Genomic DNA, 19,214 nt, shown 5'->3' with positions numbered 1-19,214 from the left:
GATATTTTTTCATTAGTCTGAGCCCCAGCCATGGCCAGCAAGCTTGAGCAGACCCTGGGGTGGTGGTGTAAATGTAATGTGTATGTGCTGTAAGCTTGGTGAAACCAGGGAAAGGCTGAATCATGAAAAATTGCACATGAACTACAATTCAAGAAAAAGGTGTCAAGCTAAGGTGGGGTGCAGATTCAGTGACTTAGGAGGAAACTCTTATACTTTCCTTAATGACAGGCCAAATTATTTCAGTCTTATCTTCTGTAGCACATAAACTGTGGACTTTTTGCAAAATATGGTGATCTTAGCACTTCAGAAAGTCGTCTTTGAGGCTACAAAGCAAAAACAGCCTTCCGTTGTCTTGCTGATGTGCCTTAAGCAAGACACTCAGTGAGCAGAGTTTTCAAAATTCTTGTTCTTGTCCTAATTATCAATATACAGTGTTTTGTGTGAAGCCTACTAGGAACTTTATGAAGACCCATACCCTCCAAATTACTCCCAGAGGCCTTTCAATATGCTTCAGCTGATGTCCTTCAGCAGGTAAGGGCTTCACAACTTACTAGTTTGTAAGGTGACCCATAAGGCTATCTGAATGGCACTATCAAGTATACCCTTAACCCCAATGGATACAAGGTTATTGTTCATACTGCGGATCAGAAAAACACCAAGACAAAGGTCCAGCTTTATACTATTTGCTAAGTGACATTACGTACTTTTTTTTTTTAGCTCAAATTTTTCACCTGTAAATATAAAACTCATATTTCAGTACTGCAGTAATTAATGTGGTTTGTATATATATACATCTAAGCCTATACAAATTTATATTGAGCTCTAAAATGCTGGTGGAGGACAAAATATAGGCACAAGGCCAGATGGGAGAGGGGAAATTGCAGGAGACAGTAAAGATGGACTTGCAATTTCATTTTATTTTAAATCTTCATTTTCTGGGTGCATGAGGATTCAAATAAAGAAGGTTATTAATGTTTGAGTAATAAGGGACAATGATCAATTGTGACTTGAGAGGTTCAGGTTGGACATTAGGAAAAACATTCTCACCGCAAGGCTGGTGCGGCACAGAAGCAGGTACAAGAGGAGTTTTGGATCTCCATCTTTAAGATTTTCAAGACTCTGGAAGATAAAGTCATGGCAAACACGGTCTGATGTTGGATGATCTCAGGTGTCCTTTACAACCAGTTCTTCTATGAGCCAATGGATAAATCTTACTAGAAATCCGCTAACCTCAAACCTTTCATTCATTTTTTTAATCACTTGCTTTTCTTATATCTTCAAATCCAAGCTGACTTGTAAAATTCTCCCATAGGTAATGTCACCAATTAGTGACCAGAATCACTGGTATTTATTTGTGGGAAGAATTAGTCCAGTCTGTTTCACCTCTAGGTGAAATCCTAGAGCTTTATTTGTCAAGCACTGAACACTAAAAGAAAGGATGAAGGGTGAATGAGTCAAATTTCCTCCCAGAAGAGTTTTTCCAGGCAAGCTAGTGAATTTTCTATTATTTATCAGAAGCATAATGGGAAAAACCAGAGAATAGTTTACAACATAAGTGAGAATAGCACTGGGTAAGTACTTTTTGTAACGTACTCTTATTTCCTGAAAGGCAGGAATGTTTATTCTGCTCCACAGAATTTGCCGTAAAATTCTTCTTGATGCAGAATCAGATCTCATCTTTTCCTGTTTAAAAAATTTTCCAAATGGAGATAATCTGAAGTAGCGAGGAGACAGTAACTAATACCCTAACATCTGGTTGGATCTGTGGGAAGCCTGAAACCACAGCTATGAGAGGTGTCAAGTGCCTCACTCATCTCAGTCAAAGCTTTAGATGTTCTGTACTTAAGCAGCTGGGCAGTTTGAAAACTTCTTTCTCAAGACGCTACAGAAATCAGCACATCTGACAACAAATCCATAACTTTTTCCATCTGGTTGCTGACATTTCGTTTCCCCAGCTATCCCTTTGGGAATTCTAGGAAGCTACCACTTTGTCTTCAACTTTGCCTCCATGTCCCAGACAGAAGTGGGGCTAGCATCAATGCACAGCATGGTTTTGCCAAGTGGCTGTCTGTCAAGCTTGACTATAGCAATAATATAGTTGATTAGTATGTGTTGCAGATATTGTCTCCCTAGAAACTTTAATTTATTGATATTTTATATTAAAATTCCTAGATCAACTTAGAACTTCTCAGAGGTTTTTAAAAATCATTCATTCTGATACTATAGGCTGGTTGAGCTTATGGAACACTGTAGTATTTTCTTTCCCAGTTCTGCTTCTTTCTGAGATACAGTCTCAATTAATTCATTGGAACAAAAAGAGAACTTCAGCCAACCAATGCATTTGATTAATGAGTAGGAAGGTGTTCTAAATACAGGTTTTTCATGGATGCAGAAAGATGATGGTAAAGTGTGCTTCTGTTGGAGCAGCAGAGAGGAAAAAACAGCAGCAGGTCTTACATGCTTTGCAATTATCAACCCAGCATAGAACAGTAGCAAGACCAGAGGCTTATCATATGGCCCATCTCAGAGACGCTTGCTTACATCTTCACTAGTTTCTTGTCTTGGATTGTAGATTTCTCAAGGCAGGCCCAAAACTCTTGCCAAAGAGTTCTCTGTGCACAGTTGAGAGCTTGATTAAAATGCTATAATTTCAGAAATAAAAATAATCTTATTCTTAAAATCAATAGTTAATGGCTCTAAATATTACCCTAATCTTATATGAACCAAGTATTTGTTGGATTGGTTTATTCCCATTTAGAAAGCTTTCAAAAACTCAACTTAAAGTGTTGTTTTAACTTGTTTACTTCTATACAAGACATAGATAAGGATGGTTTTGTTATTGTATTTATTATAAAAATCTGAAAAAATAGCACATATTACTGGAACTAAAGTTAGATATTGCAAACAAGAGAAAAACAAGTGCAAATAAAAAGCCAATTAAACTGTTGTTTCAGTATATTAGCAATTTTATTGATATCTAATAAACAAGCAAGACCCTTTGTTTACAGCTGAGTTCCTCAAGGGTACAGAATGCACTTCAATAGGAGTTTATGTAAATTCATTAATCAGGATTCATCCCATAGTCTGACTTGCAGTTTCTTTGCTGTGTTTGCTTTAATGTGTAATATAAGATGAAGCCCTTAACCAGGCTGGAAAGGAAATCATAGTAATAATTTAAGAAATGGTGTAAAGATCAAATTCAGTTAATCATAATTATACATGCAAAACTGGGCTATCTGTATCTGTTTTGCATGTGTATTACTGAGAAAACTCTCTGTACCTATGTGCATTTTATTGCAAGCAGCTATAGCAAGGACTATCACCTCACTGTCCAAAATAGGTCATTCCACCAACAGGAAAATATGACTTCTTCTTCAAAGAGCTTGTACTGCAGTTTTCACTAAACACTCAATGACTTTAAAAAATAAGGGCCTTGATAGTTCTTATTTTGAACTGGAAATTAGTATTTGAAACTCTATACAAATTTTGTATAAAGAAATTTCTGAAGTGCATTGCTGTGGAAAAACAGCTTTAATCCAAGAAATTTAACATGGACCCAAATATGACAATCCAAACAATTTGTCAATTAATGTCCATGATTGCTACTAGAGAAACAAACACAAAAATTGGCACCCATGATATTTATTTTAGACATAAAGAAGCAGACAAGATACGCCATATATTTAATATTTTTATTTTCAGCAAAATACTTCTCATTTTACTACAAGCAACTGGATCAAAACATTCATTCTTATCACATTATCATAAACTCAGAAGTTGCTTCAGTAACGTAGAAGATAATTTGAGGTTAGCAGTTTCAAGGAGGGGAGGAATGTCTGCTTTGAAATTATTGCAATATTGTTAGGAGGGAGAGGAAACATGCCTTGCAACAGCAAGGAGCAGCAATACTGTTTCAGAATTTTAGGATACAACTGCATCACAAAATGCAAAAAATTGAAGCAAATCCTGAAGCAGCACATTCATGCAGAATATTACAGCAAAAGTGCTTTGCCTTTATGTGACTGTAGTCATTGCTGTTTCTGAGTCTGAGCCAGATTGCATTGAACCAGCACAAATGTTAGTCTAGTGCCTCCTATTACTTCATCATCTGAGGTTCACATGGGCACAGCTCATGTGTATATGTCCTAATGGAAGAGGGTAGGTATTCCACATTTACATACTAAATCTAATATTTCCAACTTCTGGCGTGCCCATTAATATCTGCTCACTTTTCCTACCTTAAATTTTCTTCTATAGCTGTTTATCCCCCAGATCAAATAAATTACGCTAAAAATGGTCTGCACCACTCACCATCAACAAAAAGATCAGGCAAAGTTGACTGAGGAATCATCTACTATTGGTAAAATATTCTGCCCCCTTTTGTATAAGGTCTTTTTCCAGGATTTTTTTTTAATATGAAGTCACCTCAAGAAACTGGAAGCCAAATTCCAATAGCAGTCAAGAAGAAATTTTTTACGATGAGGGTGGTGAAACACTGGAACAGGTTGCCCAGAGAGGTGGTAGATGCCCCATCCCTGGAAATATTCAAGGTCAGGTTGGATGGGGCTCTGATCTAGTTGAAGATATCCCTCCTTATTGCAGGGGGGTTGGACTAGATGACCTTTACAGGTTCCTTCCAATCCAAAATATTCTATGATTCTATGATTCTCTATCTTATTTACTTTAGGCAACCCCAAAGACAGGAAATAAATCACACAGTTCTGATGCTGTTCTGTGCATGGGATCTGTGCAAGGAGTTTGAAAGTTAACTACTACAGAATGTAATTTTACAAGAGAAGGCACTTCCTTAAAAATATCTGCTACTGGATTTTTTCTTTTCTTTTTATGGAGAGCAGATACAGAAATCTATAAAGGCCTAGCACTGTTAACTGAGTTCTGTTCTGCCTCCTGCAATGTCAATATGTTGTTTTGAGTTCAAAGATCAAAATACTCATTATTGTTTATAGCGATGAAGAAGAACACAGAATCAGAACCAGGGCTTACACAGCTTATACTTCAAACTAGCCTTTTAAATGTTGTTGTTGTTGTTATTATTATTATTATTATTATTATTACGTTACAAAGAGGAGTCCTTTTGTAGAAATGGCTATATGCGGCTCCATCTTAATTGTTTTTCTGCGGGTTTTCAAACTAGAGAAAAGACTACTATACTTGGGGGTGGGGGAGGAGGGGGAAGCCATCAGCTCTCCCCTTCCTGCTATTTCCTATTCACTATGAAAGAAAATTCATCTACAATTAGAGCAGCAATTCACAATACTGGTTAATGTACCACATTGTTCCCATCTCCATAGACCACCAGTACAAACCCCAAAGGTTTTGGGAAGGACTGGCAATACTGAAGTGAGTGAGACCAGGCAACACTTTCAATTCAACAAAATGAGTCAACTCAAAAGTACGCAGTTGAATTCCAGAGAGACAGCCTTCTGTCAGTCTTCCATTGGAGCATAAATACACATTCAAATAAGAGAAAGAGGACATTTAAATAAACACACATAATTGCAAAGATCATGATACTCATTGCTGCACCTGCAAGACAGGAGATGTAGGAGATGTTTTGCTGTGATATTTCAATACAATCAGAAATCCACTGGATTCAGCTTTTTCATTATCTGCTTTGATTATCACAGGGTGATTTGGCTCAAAGTCTAGTGCTAGATAATAATCCTTGGTTTCTTAAAAGACAAAGTTTCTATTACTAGTCCTGTTGGAAGGAAATGTTAAGACCATGGATTGCTTTCCACTTACTTCTGCTATTGGAATGAAACTCCACACTCCTGAGAACACAAAAAATGCTGAAATGACAGTTCATTTCTCTGAACATTTCTCCATTTTTCTTGAAGTGGCCCTAGGCAGATGACAAACTGACAGACTGGCACAGCATCATGCCTGGAAGGGAACTGTGTGGATGACTCACTTGTTTATTGGATAGTTTCAGACAGAGAGAGAGAGAGAGAGCGCGCACCAGTTTCTGAACTGCCTCTGCAATAGCTCTTATTCATCTATCCAACATTTCCTCTCCATTTCTTTCAGTGCTATATTGTAGCTCACTACCCAACTTTGATGGCTCAGTTATAAGTCAGAGAACTATGGTTCAGAATCCTACTCTTCCACAGGAAACAAAAGACCAGCTTCAGCTCACTTGGGAGATTAATAGCTCTGCTGAAATTTCACAATGCTGAAAGTTACCTGACCAGGTCATACATGCTGTCATTAGGAAAAGAAGTTCCCACTTCAGATCCTTCAGAATCCTCCCAGGAATAGCAATCATTTCTTTTCAAAAGCTTAAAGTGCATTCATATGACAACAAAATAACACAAACAAACAAAAAAAGCCATCACCAAAAAAAACCCAAACGAGCAAACCAAACCAAAACCAAAACAGTCCTGCTAAGATAGCAATGTTGAAAGTGCAGCTAATAGAGATTGCTTTTCTTCAGAGAGCAAAATCTGTCAGGCCCTGAATGCCAGCTGAGTAATTACAGTCCTTTTAATCACCACAGTGTCAGCAACTACCTTCATTCCTGAGCTTAGTTACAGGGTTATTTTTCAGTCCTGTACCAAATCATAAAACAGAACTTCAGTCAGCTCTCCTTGCTATGAGAGCATTGGGATTTTGTGAAACTGCAGGGAGAGATTATACTGTATGTAACAGTCTCGGAGAGGGCTTACTGATCACTTCCTTGTAAATGGATGAAATCCCATTGCTGGCTTCTTTTGCTCATTTCTGTAGGGCATTACACAGCATAACAAACCACCACAGACCGTAGCTCAACAAGCCCACCAGCTTGGTGCAAATATCAGTGCATCAGTAGAGACACTTAAATATAGGAGAGAAAAGACTGCATTCATATATCATAGCATAGATGCCATGAACTGTTCACGAACTGTTCACCAGCAGAGTTCTTCAAGGCTGATGAATATGTGTAGTATGCTGGAGTGTGTATGAAGTTGGAGAAGACAACTGTTGTGGCAAAAGTGATCCATGCTGTGGAGTAAAAAAAGAGGCTTCTTAGACATCATAGACTTCCTCTTCCATGGCATGACTGACTTCTCCATAAAGTTGCTGGAAGGTGTTGCGCCTCAGGATCTCCCAGCCACGGTGAGAACTAGTCCTGGATGTGCTCCGTGACAATGACAGAGCAGACAGTTCCTTCTTGTACAGGATGTCCCTATTGATTTCCAGCTTTTCCAAACCTTTGTCATAGTTATCCCTATCCTGAGCCTTAAATGCTTCTGTGTACCGCATCATCTTGTGTTTGTTGGGATCAATCCTGTCTTCAACTCTGTAAGGGGATTAAAAAACATAAGCTAAATGAAGTAGAAACGTGCCAGTTTATCAACAAAACCGAGCAGCCACAAGAAGCAAGCCCCTCCCAAAAATATGCCTACTGACCCAGACATTCCAGAAAATCTACACAGAAACAGGAAACTGATTATAGGCATGGTGCTAGCAGCTGCTAGCACCCTATTATCTCCTAGGCCTTCATCCTTGTCATTGACTTCAGTACCCTTATCTGCCCGTGGTTTCCTGTCCTTTAACTCATTTCCCAGTCATGATTTGCCCTTTCCATTTTGCCAGCTGTAAGCTATTGGCAGACCTACCCCACCTGACTCTAGCTCCAGATCCTTTGTATATACGTGTATATTCATCTGTTTCCTTTGTTCTTGTCTCCTCCTCTGATACTCCATGGCTGCTAGCCTCAGGATGTCACTTATCTTTTGCTGAACTTTTATTTAACTGCTCCACTTCCACCAGCCCTTCTCTACATTACTTATAACTTGTCTTCTGAAATACTGTCCCACACTATATACAATGAACGTACGTGTAACTTAACAGAACTAGATCACACCAACACTCTTTTCTCATAGCATCCAATGAAGAATTGTTGCTGGGATATTGCTCTTGCAAAGTTATATTCTGCACCTTGGACTGAAGGTGTTGCATATTGGTACCACTTTAGGTCTACTTGTTCTGCCCAGCAAACCTGAAAATCCGCAAGGTTCATTTCTCTGCTAAAACCTGCAGAAAGTCCCATTGCAGACAGCCACCACTCCCCCTTCTGCCTTTATCAGCAAAAGATGACACAGTTAGAAAAGACACATGCCCTAACAAAGTTTAATCTTTTCTCACTCTGGTATAAATATTGATTAAAATCAGAAATAATGAGGAATCTAGTGTTATCTAGACTACAGATAGTTTGTTTGTTATTTCAGTGCCTAAACTGAAATCCTGGACCTAAGACTTTGCCACCTGATGCAGTCTTTGCAAAGTACAATAGGTTCACATGAGAAAGAAATCTTGTCTGTAATTGTTCCTGTTCTGTATTTGAATCATCTGTAGTGCAGTTCATTGCTGCTGAATGTCTAATTAATTGATTCTGCCTCTGCCATTTCATGCATCTAATGGATAGGGAGAGCCAATCAAGCACAGCAGTGAAGTATTGTGATCATCATTACAAGAAGTTTGAAAGAAAAATTCAGGCCTTATAACCCATGCAATTTCTGTCTCCTGTGACTACTGGATAAGAAAACATCAGGTGATTTCACAAGGGACTGCACAGCAGAGCTTTCTGAGGGGAACAGTGCCTGTCTATCAATCATCACAGACAGAAAACAGACTGGGGTCTGTATTCTGGAAGGGAAGGACTCCAAACACTCCTCCCTAGGCCACTGGAAAGGCTCTTTATTAACATCCATACATTGGATTCTTCTTCTGGGATCCTTACGTGCACACACTACAAGAGAAATCACCTGAGATACCATCGGTCCCCTAGCCCGTACTCCCGCCCACAGATTCCAGAGCGAGGCCAGAGACACCGTGGCAGTTTCCGCTCCAGCATGACAGTAGTAGCGACAACCTTTAGAATAAAAAAAAAGAAAGAACTTGGATGAATTAGAAAAAAATCAGACTCTCTTTCAAAATTATCAGTTTCATGAGTACTGACCCATTACCGTACTTCATTACAGCTCCATATGTCGTGAAGAAAAATCATAGAGTCAATACTCCGTTTATTATATGGCAGTTCACTATTTTAGTCCTAACTGTGCCATGTTTTGAGGAAGCAATAGTACTCTTAAAACACTGTTAAATTTCTTTCCTTTTATACCTGATGGCAACAAGTATGGTAATTAATTTGCAAGCTAAAGAAGAGGACAGTATTTATATCTGCATTAACTATCATCAAAACTTACCGATGTGGCCACACAACTACAATTAACCATATGACTTACTGCTTTCTCACAGAAAAATACTAGGAAATGGATTTCCTGTTGAGCAGCTATATAACTGATCTGGTTGAATTTTTTTGCCTTTTGAGCAAGACAGTCAGGCCAACTTCTCGTAATGGATCTAAAGATGTTACTGACCTACTCATAATCATTACCTTGCATTCCATCTCCCCTCCGTCAGTCCCTATAATTATAATTTAACTCTCAGAACAGAAATGTGATTTGTAAAAAAAGATGCAACTTTAATTCTATTTAACAAGAGATTCCATGCGTAAGGAACAAACAGCTAGGGAGACACAGGATGGACAAGAAAGGCTGGATGGGCTTCTAGCTGCTATTTGAAATAAGGAAGGAATACCCACATAGCAAAGATATACTGGAAGACAGTTTCACATAGGAAGATTTGCAGAAGAGTAGTCTTGCACTTAGACACTTCAGACTCACAGAAAGGATGAAAGAAATTTGGTGGCTGATGTACAAAAGCTGTAAAACAGAATTAAAAGAACATGGCTTATTATATTAGCCCCTGAGAAAAGTGAAGGCCAGGGAAAGGTTTTAAAGTACCTCCTTTAGAGCACGGATGGCAGAGTAAGTAATTGCACTGTCTAGCACATTTTCCCTGGACAACTTTTCCCCTTCTTTATTCAATGCGACCCCCCTACCACCTAAACTAGATTACCTGGGCTCTCCAGAGCTCATCCCGCTCATGGGCCACTCTCCAGTGGGTGTCACCCATCATGGCGATTAACAAGTTGAGCATAAGGAGGGTGGCAATGATGGCAAAGGCGAAGTATACCACGCTGTACATAAAGGGCAAGTCCACATCATAGTTTGCAGGGCCATCAATGATAGTGAGGAACAGCTCAAAGGTGGTGAACAAGGACATGGGATAGTTGTAGAACTGCCCAAGGTTTTCAGGGTTCTCTGTCTGGAAGATGATGTAAAAAGCTAGAGAAGAGCAATGAGGGGGGGAAAGAGAGAGATAGTTTAACAATGAGAATCACATTCCAAGAGTAACAACAGGGTCCTATAAGAGATGCTGACAACACAAAGTGGTCTGGGAAGGAGCTGCATATGTTTCTATGCTAGTGCAGTACCCAGCATAACAAGGAAAAATCCCTGACTAGAATCACTGGTCTCTATTATAAAATGACTCAGAATTACTTTGATTATTTATTTGTTCTCAAAATAGTGATCTTTTCTTCTTCAAGGATATAATAAAGCTATGTGGGTCAATCTCATTTTCCAAAGACAAATATCATAAATGCAGTATGTTTTTAAACCTTGACTTATATATATGTGGAATTATCTGGCTTGTCCTAATTTCTATTACCCTGGAAAGAGCAAGAATTGAAAACCAAACTCATGAGAACAGAAATCAGTACTGAGAAAGTGACCATGCTCAAAGAAATAGAAGCTATACATCACCACCTTTGCCAGCTAACTCAGAGGGGAACCTGAGAATAAATCAAAACCCACGCACTTAAAATTCATACTTAAGAAGTTGGCAGGGGCAACATATTGTGTTTTCCTTTTGTAGACTCACCTGATGCAAAGCCTAGTATCACCACAGCCATGAGCCAGCAAAAGCGCATAAGATCTCCAAATATCATCTGTAGAGCAAAGACAGAGCCACCATAAGGCCCAACTGTCCTACCAAGTCACAATGCAACCCTATGTAAACCATTTTCCAGATTCTAAGACCATGAGTGGACTAAGGGAAACTTCTGCACTAAAGAGAGAATGTGAAAGTCCCAAGCCCTCTGTGCAGACAAGAACTTGTCCATTTGCCATTAATGCTAGTTCTGAGGGAGAAAAAGTATTCTTTGAGTTCTCCCTATCTGCAAAGAGGCGTCAGGATGTGTGTAACAAGCCCATATTTGTTTGTGTCTTATACCTTCTGGATCATGATGGTAAAGGGTCCGAGCATCTGGAAGCCTCGTGCGAAGTACATGACATTGCACCATCCTAGCACCAGGGCAAAGGACATGGGCACCACCTCACCAGTTGTGCTGGTGAGACGCATTACCATGGTTACTAGAATCATGCAAGCATATGTGATGCTGCAAAGGAAGAAGAGACAGTGAAAAAAGTTCAGTAAAGGAATCTTACCCTCCTTTTTGTTTTCTTTTCAAAAATTCCAAGACAGGCACATACAGCCACCAGCCCCACAGACAGAGACCTCTCAGCACTGTCAACTCTACCTGTCCACTCGCCTGGCTTCCTACACACCAGCTGAGCCAGTAAGAGAAATAAATCAAGAGAAGGAATACTCTAAAAGAATGGAGAAAGTGACTCATCTGGCAAAAGACAGCAGTGGGGAAAATGAGAGACAATATATTTATTAGACTTAAAAAGTGGTATACTTACACAATTATGTGAAAAGGCCCTCCTAGGATGGTTTGTCCAAAGTATTTCGCTGCTCCAACTCTAAGGATATCTGGGATCTAAGAGAGACATCCTATTGACTTTAGGACTCAGTCGGATTCCATTATACTATTAACTGTCATGGTAACCACCAGTATTCACAGGATCTTGGGGCCAGCTGCATCTGCTTTGTTTGCTGGTTCACAGTTTGATTTCCATATTACTTTAAAAACAAAATGATTGGGCCCCTCTTGGGATGTGACAGAGATTGCTGCAAAATCTAAGAATGCTTGGGTAGATTGAGAGACTTTGGTATGTAGCAGAGAGGTGTTGCGGCACAGAGCTGTGAGCCTAAAGTTCATATAGATTACTGAGAAGAGATGAGACGAAGAGCTGAGCCTCAGAAATGAAGACAAAAAAGACCTTCTTGGGGAATCAAAGGAGTTTGCTATAATTCTCACTGTGTTAGTTGTAGTGTAGCCCCAGAGTCCTGACCAAGCTCAGGAAGAAGGACCTGTCCTTCTGGAACATATATGGGTAGAGAGAAAGCTGTTTACAAGCCCCGTTTCATTTCAGTTCTCCCTGGCATCATCATTTGAGTTTTCTCATATAAAAGTTTCAGTCTTCTATTTCATACTATAATAAAACCAAGTGGGGGACATATTTGTTTTAATTTAAGAACTTCTGGGGTTTTTTTGGAAAGTTCATGATAAGGAGAACACCCAAACATGCCCACCTCAGAACTCTGGTTGAGTAAGGCTCCTGTTATAGGTCCATACAGTCACTGATCTCCAATTAAATATAAAATTTTCTGTGTACGCACAGAAATCACTTCACCCAGCACCCCTAAATACATGAGTATTTAGGGGTGCTGGGTGAAGAATCTCTAAGAATCTCATGCAACAGCTGGGATTCAGCTGGACCCATTGATGGTGCTAATGGGAACTGTGGCATTACCCTGCAGATAGTATTTGAGAGTGTGGCCAGTCCTTCTAATTGCTTCTGCAGCACCTGGAGCCTTACTGGTAGTTTGTCACAGTCTCTGTTTCTTCCAATAGATACTGTTGACAGTGTCTATTGCCATAGGCATATATCAAAGCACTTAGACTAAGAAAATAACCCCTACCAAGTTGTGAGCACAAACTCACAAACTTCACTTACTCTAGTAAGTAAAATCTGTCTTGATGAAACTCGAAACTATATAGCTCACTGTTTCTCTTACCTCAAGGATCAAAATCACTGCAGCTCCAATGACTGTGATCAGCTCCCCCACCAGCCTCAGCTCATCCTCATATGTCATATATGATTCCTGGAAAAAAAAAAAGGAGGAGTGAATGGAAATTAAAATTAAATTTTAAAGGGAGTGAAAGGAAATTAAAAAAGAGGATAGGGGAAAAGAAGGCCCATTGTTTACACTAAACATGACTAGTCCTGACAAGGCCACAGGAACCAGCTCAGTCCCAGCAACAGAGAACAGAGCATACCCCATGTTCCTCACTGACAAAGGTCAGCTGGCAGAAAGAGAGAAGGAGGACAGCTGTAATAGCTGGGAACTGGGAAAGACTTGGACTTTCCAGTTAAGTAGGTTAGATGAGAATTGCCCAATGCTGCCTATGGGGCCCTGACTCCTATAGACAGTACCTGCAGCATTTTCTGGACATAGATTGTATTGTCTCTGCTGCTGGTTTTGTTGCCTGTTCGGGGTTTCAGAGGTCGGTAGACGCAGCACATAGTGAAGCAGACCATGTAGAGTATATAGAATAAAGCCAGGAAACAGAAATAGGGACGACCATACATATTCCACTTCAGGCTCACCAGCTCCTTCACAGGTGTTAGGTCCAAGATCTGGCGTGCCTGAGAAAGATAGAAAGAAGGAATTAATTGCCATAAGGGCATTTGTTTATATGTATCATTCACACTGTTTCCTGGGAGAATGTTAACAAATTATTCTCACCTACTCTATTCAGCATCAGGAAGCTGAATTTATTTTGCAAAAATGGAATGCTCAAGTGGGTTTGGATCTGCTCAGTTTGCCAGTAAAGAGCTTTGAAAAAAAGTAAAAAATATATCCTGCAGAGAACAGCTTTTGAGTACCAGTGGGAAGCGCAAGAAAAGCATGTTAGATACTGGAATAAGTTTGTTGTCTGTGTAGGCCTGGACGCATATAAACACTTGAGACAGACCTGTGATCTAGGTCCCTGAATGCTAATATATGAGGATGCGTTACAGAAAATAAAAGGTATTATTTAAAATAGCATTTGATAGCATCCTTTATGAAAGATCCCATTATCTTTTACAAGGCTATCTGCAGAGTATAAGATATATACATATTAGGGTTGGGCTAACTTTACAGTGTCAGAAAATTTATAAATCCTGTGAACTCTAGGGATTCAAACATGTACAAAACTACTTCTATTCATGAATTGTCTTTTACTGTAACTGGAATCAAATTTTAAGAATATTTTGTGTTAAGCAAGACAGCACAGTGCACTCTACAGCAGACAGATACTCTCCTCTGCACAAAATATACATCATTATTAGAACACAGAATTGAAAATAAGATAATTTGGATTCTATTTTCAGCTACAGAAAAAAGTTTCTCCGCAACTTTGTGAAATTCACTTAGATTTTTTTCTCCAAATTGGAGTTCTGCATTTATACATGTAAGTTAACATTGGTTTCAACAGCTATTTCTATCAACTTTAGTAGCGTTTGTGAAACTTTTAATCCCTAGGAAACATATCAAAAGGTCCTTCAGATTATTAGCTTGCTTTGAAAAACTGACACTGATATTACCTTGATTTAGCAGGCAACTAAGAGGACTTTGGAAAGATTTCCAAAGTTCCTTAATTTCTGTCTAAATGCAGCCTGCTAATGGATTGGATTTTCAAAAGTTTTCACCATTCTGCTATGATGATAAAAACTGCAGTATACCTGCAGTGAGATATACTGTGAAAAAAACCAGGCTCTTTCAACTTAATTCCTTTAGATTATTCATATAATATTCAAAGTTTTGACCCTTCTTTTTAGAATCTCAGTGGTGCAGCTCAAATATATCTAGAAGACCACATACATTTCCAGGAATAAACAGAAGCTTCAGTGAGCATCTTGCATGACATGAAAAATAGTGCTGCTGCATAACTTCGGGTTGTGTTTCTGTCAAAAAGATCTGCATATATCCATACATACTGTGTAGCTGAGGAATTCTATACAAAAAGAAAGCTTCAGCAAAAAAGTTGAGACCATAGTTTTGGAAGTGACAAAGAGTCTCCATAAAAAGTAAGAGCAGTGGAGTTATGAGCACTGGAGGGAAGAATCCTCTCCTATCATACAATTCCATTTCAAAAACTAACAGGAAGAATCCAGAAACTTTCTTAAGTGCCCTCATGGTTGATCTGGTTGATTTGCACACATGCATATAAAGGACAAAGAAAATACAGTGAGATGTTATGGAAAAAAAAATTCAACACCTTTTCCTCTGTTGAATATTGCTAATCTATGCCTCTGAGTGAATCTATTGATTTACTGCTGGGATGACAACTATAAAATCTGGAAAGATCAATGCCACTCCACTCTTTTAACTGTTTTCCCAGAACAAGATGAAATTGCAGCTACATGAACTGTCTAATAAATTACTTCATTACTTCTAAAAATTGTCATTACTTCTTCCTACAAACTTTGCCTCATCTATATCCTTAGACTATCACTACTACAAGTAACCCCACCACATAACTTTAGGCACCTAAAGGAAGTATCTTCATTAGTGATGTGGTTATCCTAAGATTTCTCTCCTTGTAGGCAATAGGGTCCTACAGATTGCCATTCAGCTCACCTAAGATCTAAACTGCTCTCTGGAGATACTTAGTTACTTGCATTTCTCTATCATCCACATGTAAAATGTAGGGGATCTGTATTCCTTAATTAAACACCTCGGAGACAAAAATGAGATGGGATGAATCTAGGCCAAGTGCACTTCTTTAGCTTGATTTTCCAATGTGAACACACAATTTTGTGTGCAAAAAAGTAATCACTCTCAAGCCCATCCAAAACTAGATGCTCTGCTTAGTAAACTAGTCTGTGAAGAAAGAATGAAACACATGGGAAAGATGTTAATTTTAGTATGTAATGCACTATTGGGATGTATTCAACAACATAGTGACAAAAGCACTATGCTGATATGAATAAAATGGAAGAGAGAATATTAGGGTCTTTTCATACCAAGTTCTTTTGAAAAATTTGGCTTGTGATTCCCTAGTGGTCATGAACTACATAGAGTCCCACTGTGAGGAAGTATGTTCCACAGAAGGGACAAATGTTATTTTCAAAGTAGATGGATGATACTGACTCAGGTTATCATGTCCTCCAAGATCTGCAGTAGTTGAAGAGCTAGACGTCTACTTTGGAATCAAATAGATCACCTTAAAGAATTTTCAAAACAAAATTTTCTTTTTCATTCAGTTATAAGCCATATTCTGTTGAAGTGAAAGTAAAATAAAGATACTTTGTTTATTGGCACCTGCAAGCCCAGAAAATCAGCATGGAGTCTTTTTGTGTTTTTCTGTCATCTCATTATTACTGTTTAAGGTCCATTCCCAATCTGGAAGAAATCAGTATAGTTGAACTGAAGCTATAATTGTACTGGTTTCCTACAGTTGCAGAGTGAGCCTGTAGTCCTTCATCTGTCTTCCCTATGTGGAAGTGTAATTTCTATTGATGTAAGTAGAATATGTAAATACTCAGTCTAGAAACAGGACTATGGCTGGTATGTTTATGAAGGATCAAAGTTTGCTTTGTAGGTCAAGGGGCTTGATCTACTCCAGAGATAGGCAAAAGCAGTTGGATTCAGCTACTTTAAGACAGTCAGTGTTATTTCATGTGCAGTTTTTCTACCTATAAAAAAGGGAAGAATTTATTTGGCCGTTCTCACAGAACATATGCAGGGTTCACATGAGCAATAAGCTACTTTTCCAAGAATCCTTTTTGAGGTTGCCAACCAAGCGCCAAAATGTCAACAAGGCCTTTTCTGTAAAAGGGAAACAAAGGCATATATGTAATTGATTGGAAATTACCCTCAGTTCTGATGGCATCTTGAGGGTAAAACAAAAAACTAACAACTAAAATTTATCTGATAAAGCTTTGAAATGTTTTTGTTGTTTGTGGGAACATAGAACTGAGGATGATAGAATATTCCTTTTATTGGAACATTTTTCCAAAAGAGATTAGTACTTGTTGAAAGCTCCATGGCTTATGTAAAAATATTACATTTTAAGTTTCTGCATATTATCTGGGTGATACTTAATTGATTCATCTATATCAAGCCTTCAGCTTCTGCCAGAAGACTGACAGAGCGTAAGTAGGACAAACAGGGTGTACTTTACACCTTGCTTATGAATTTGACCCACACACTTTATTAAATGCTTCTAGACCTACTTCCTATTGTAATATTTAGGGGACCACTGCAATAAACAAGGAGGAGACGTAAGTCAAATTGGCATGAGTGGGTTACTTTAAAGGAAAACTTCTTATTGCTCTAGATGTTTTCCTTCTCTTGCTACATTGCCCTGTTTCCTCTAAGTCGGCCAAAGACAGATTGCGCAAAGTGCAAGGAATACATATGTTTCAGTAAACGAACATGACTCTAACAGAACTCTTGAATGGCCTAAGAAATATCCTAAAGGATCAAAACTAAGTGAGAGATAATGAACCTAGCTAGATAGCCTTAGGTGTTCTGTTTTCTCTAGAAGTCAGTATTCCAGAATTCTTTGCATAGGAGAGTAAATTTCATTTTCAAAGGGATGATATAAGTTTGAAGCTTACTATAATCTTCCTGTAGCTTAGTTCCCTTCTATTTTTTCCACTTTTCATCCACTTAAGGGTCAGAAAATGTATCTTAGTACCTATTTGTGTATGCATCCCCCTTAATACAAGAGGAATCTGCTTCTGATTGGGGCCTAAAGATGCTCCTCTAGTCCAATACTGGACTGGGAGGGTATGATAGGATGGGGTGACACATAGCATTCTTCTAGAGGAGACAGCAAACATTTTGGGCCAAACATATATCCAATGCAAAAAAGCATTACTAGTTATGCATGCAAAAATTGCAATTGTTCATATGTAAGACCATTCTGGAAAATAAAGAAATCATAATATCTCATGGTATTTGGGGACATTTTATCCTCTGAAATTAGGAATCTTGGATCTGTGTGCACTATATGTTTTGGGATAAGACAGAGGCACAATATTCTGCTTTCTTTTAGGATTATGGTTTAGTCTTCTGGAAAACTTCTAAGGTTGTTCTATTTTTTGACATAGACTGCTTTCCCCTGAATTTCCATATGTATCACCAAACATAGAAATTTAGAGGATTTTAAATAAAAGCAAATGAGAGTTTCATAGACTTCCTCCACACTGTGCAAAGCTCTCCAGTAGCTGAAACTTCTGTTAGAGAAGTTTGACTAAAATTTTGATAGATGGAAATAATACAGGATGGGTAGAATTGTGCTAATTACAGTGTTTTCTGATTAATTTCCTGTCCTATTAGGATTATTTAAGGTGATTACAACTGATAGGGCACTGTACCTTGAAAGTCTTAAGATCTGTCTAAGCTTGCCATTACACTCTGCTATTTTTATCTCAGTGATCCCTTTACAAGTTTTTGAGCCTAGAGCAGAGATAATTTGCCCACTTTGTTTTGAGTCATAACCTGGACAAGCAATGTCATTAAATGAAATGGGAATATTCATGGGAATAATAACAATGAGTGGTTTTAAAATGCACTCTAGTTTAGGATTTCTGAACACAGTCATGTCTCACAGGGACATTGTGAGAGTTAATCAGTATCACAGTTATAGAAAGCTACTGGCTAGAGCTACTCTAGACGTACTTGTTAGTGATATCTTTGAGCCTGGTGAAAGAGAGAGAACCCGTTACTGAATCACACAATGTCATTTCCTGTAGCTTGCTCATACTAAGTTCTTTCAATCATCATCTGCAAGTTTCACACCTCAGAAGAAACTGTATATAAAGCATCAGATGTAGCCAGATCGTTAATAAGCAGCTACATTTCATGTATTCCCTGCAGCACATGGTACAAAGTGCTTGCTCTATGGATAATATAAAAGAGCTTGAACCTTCAAACTCATCATTCCTCTCCTTTTATAATCACCATGGTCTGCCCAGAGAAAGCATGTGATGCCCACACTACCTCTCTCTTCTTGGTTGAGACAATGAGCTCAAGGAAGGACTGATCTTCAGCCCAGGAGTCAATCTCTGTGAGATCATAGAGCACAGTGGTCAAGGGGCCAAAGGACCAGAGATTGTGCTTCCGCTTCTGCATAAGGTACTGAAACATCTGAGGAGAAAAGAAGGAGGTTGAGGATATCAGAAGCTTTCCAGTATATAGTGTATATTTGCAATGACGACAAATAAAGTTGTTAAAACCCATTAATTACAATGTATTTTCCTTGTTGTGGTTCTCATATCTCTCAGGAACAATTACAGCAGGTTAAGAAAAGACCTTTTTCTGATTCCCATTTGATTATTAGCTCATGCTTCAGGTAAAGGATGAGTGATTTTTACTCTAAATTCTAATCAAACTGC

At 38.6% G+C, this 19,214-nt stretch overlaps 1 protein-coding gene across 1 annotated transcript in view; it reads right to left on the bottom strand.

Moving 5' to 3' along the window:
• Nucleotides 1-1,043: 1,043 nt before the first annotated feature.
• LOC127022512 (transient receptor potential cation channel subfamily V member 6-like) overlaps nucleotides 1,044-19,214 on the bottom strand; it is a 31,255-nt gene continuing 13,084 nt past the window's right edge. Inside the window, exons 7-16 of the mRNA XM_050906147.1 lie at nucleotides 18,820-18,966; nucleotides 13,257-13,469; nucleotides 12,838-12,924; nucleotides 11,619-11,695; nucleotides 11,146-11,311; nucleotides 10,795-10,861; nucleotides 9,928-10,196; nucleotides 8,772-8,878; nucleotides 7,069-7,303; nucleotides 1,044-1,100 (exon numbers count right to left, since the gene is read on the bottom strand). Coding sequence (XP_050762104.1) covers nucleotides 1,044-1,100; nucleotides 7,069-7,303; nucleotides 8,772-8,878; nucleotides 9,928-10,196; nucleotides 10,795-10,861; nucleotides 11,146-11,311; nucleotides 11,619-11,695; nucleotides 12,838-12,924; nucleotides 13,257-13,469; nucleotides 18,820-18,966 — 1,425 coding nt within the window. The remainder of the gene's footprint in view (nucleotides 1,101-7,068; nucleotides 7,304-8,771; nucleotides 8,879-9,927; nucleotides 10,197-10,794; nucleotides 10,862-11,145; nucleotides 11,312-11,618; nucleotides 11,696-12,837; nucleotides 12,925-13,256; nucleotides 13,470-18,819; nucleotides 18,967-19,214) is intronic.

This window comes from Gymnogyps californianus, chromosome 1, assembly GCF_018139145.2.
Source record: "Gymnogyps californianus isolate 813 chromosome 1, ASM1813914v2, whole genome shotgun sequence".
NCBI classification, from domain to species: Eukaryota; Metazoa; Chordata; class Aves; order Accipitriformes; family Cathartidae; genus Gymnogyps; species Gymnogyps californianus.
The sequence above is the reverse complement of the archived record's forward strand: the minus strand, read 5'-3'. Positions and strand labels throughout refer to the sequence as shown.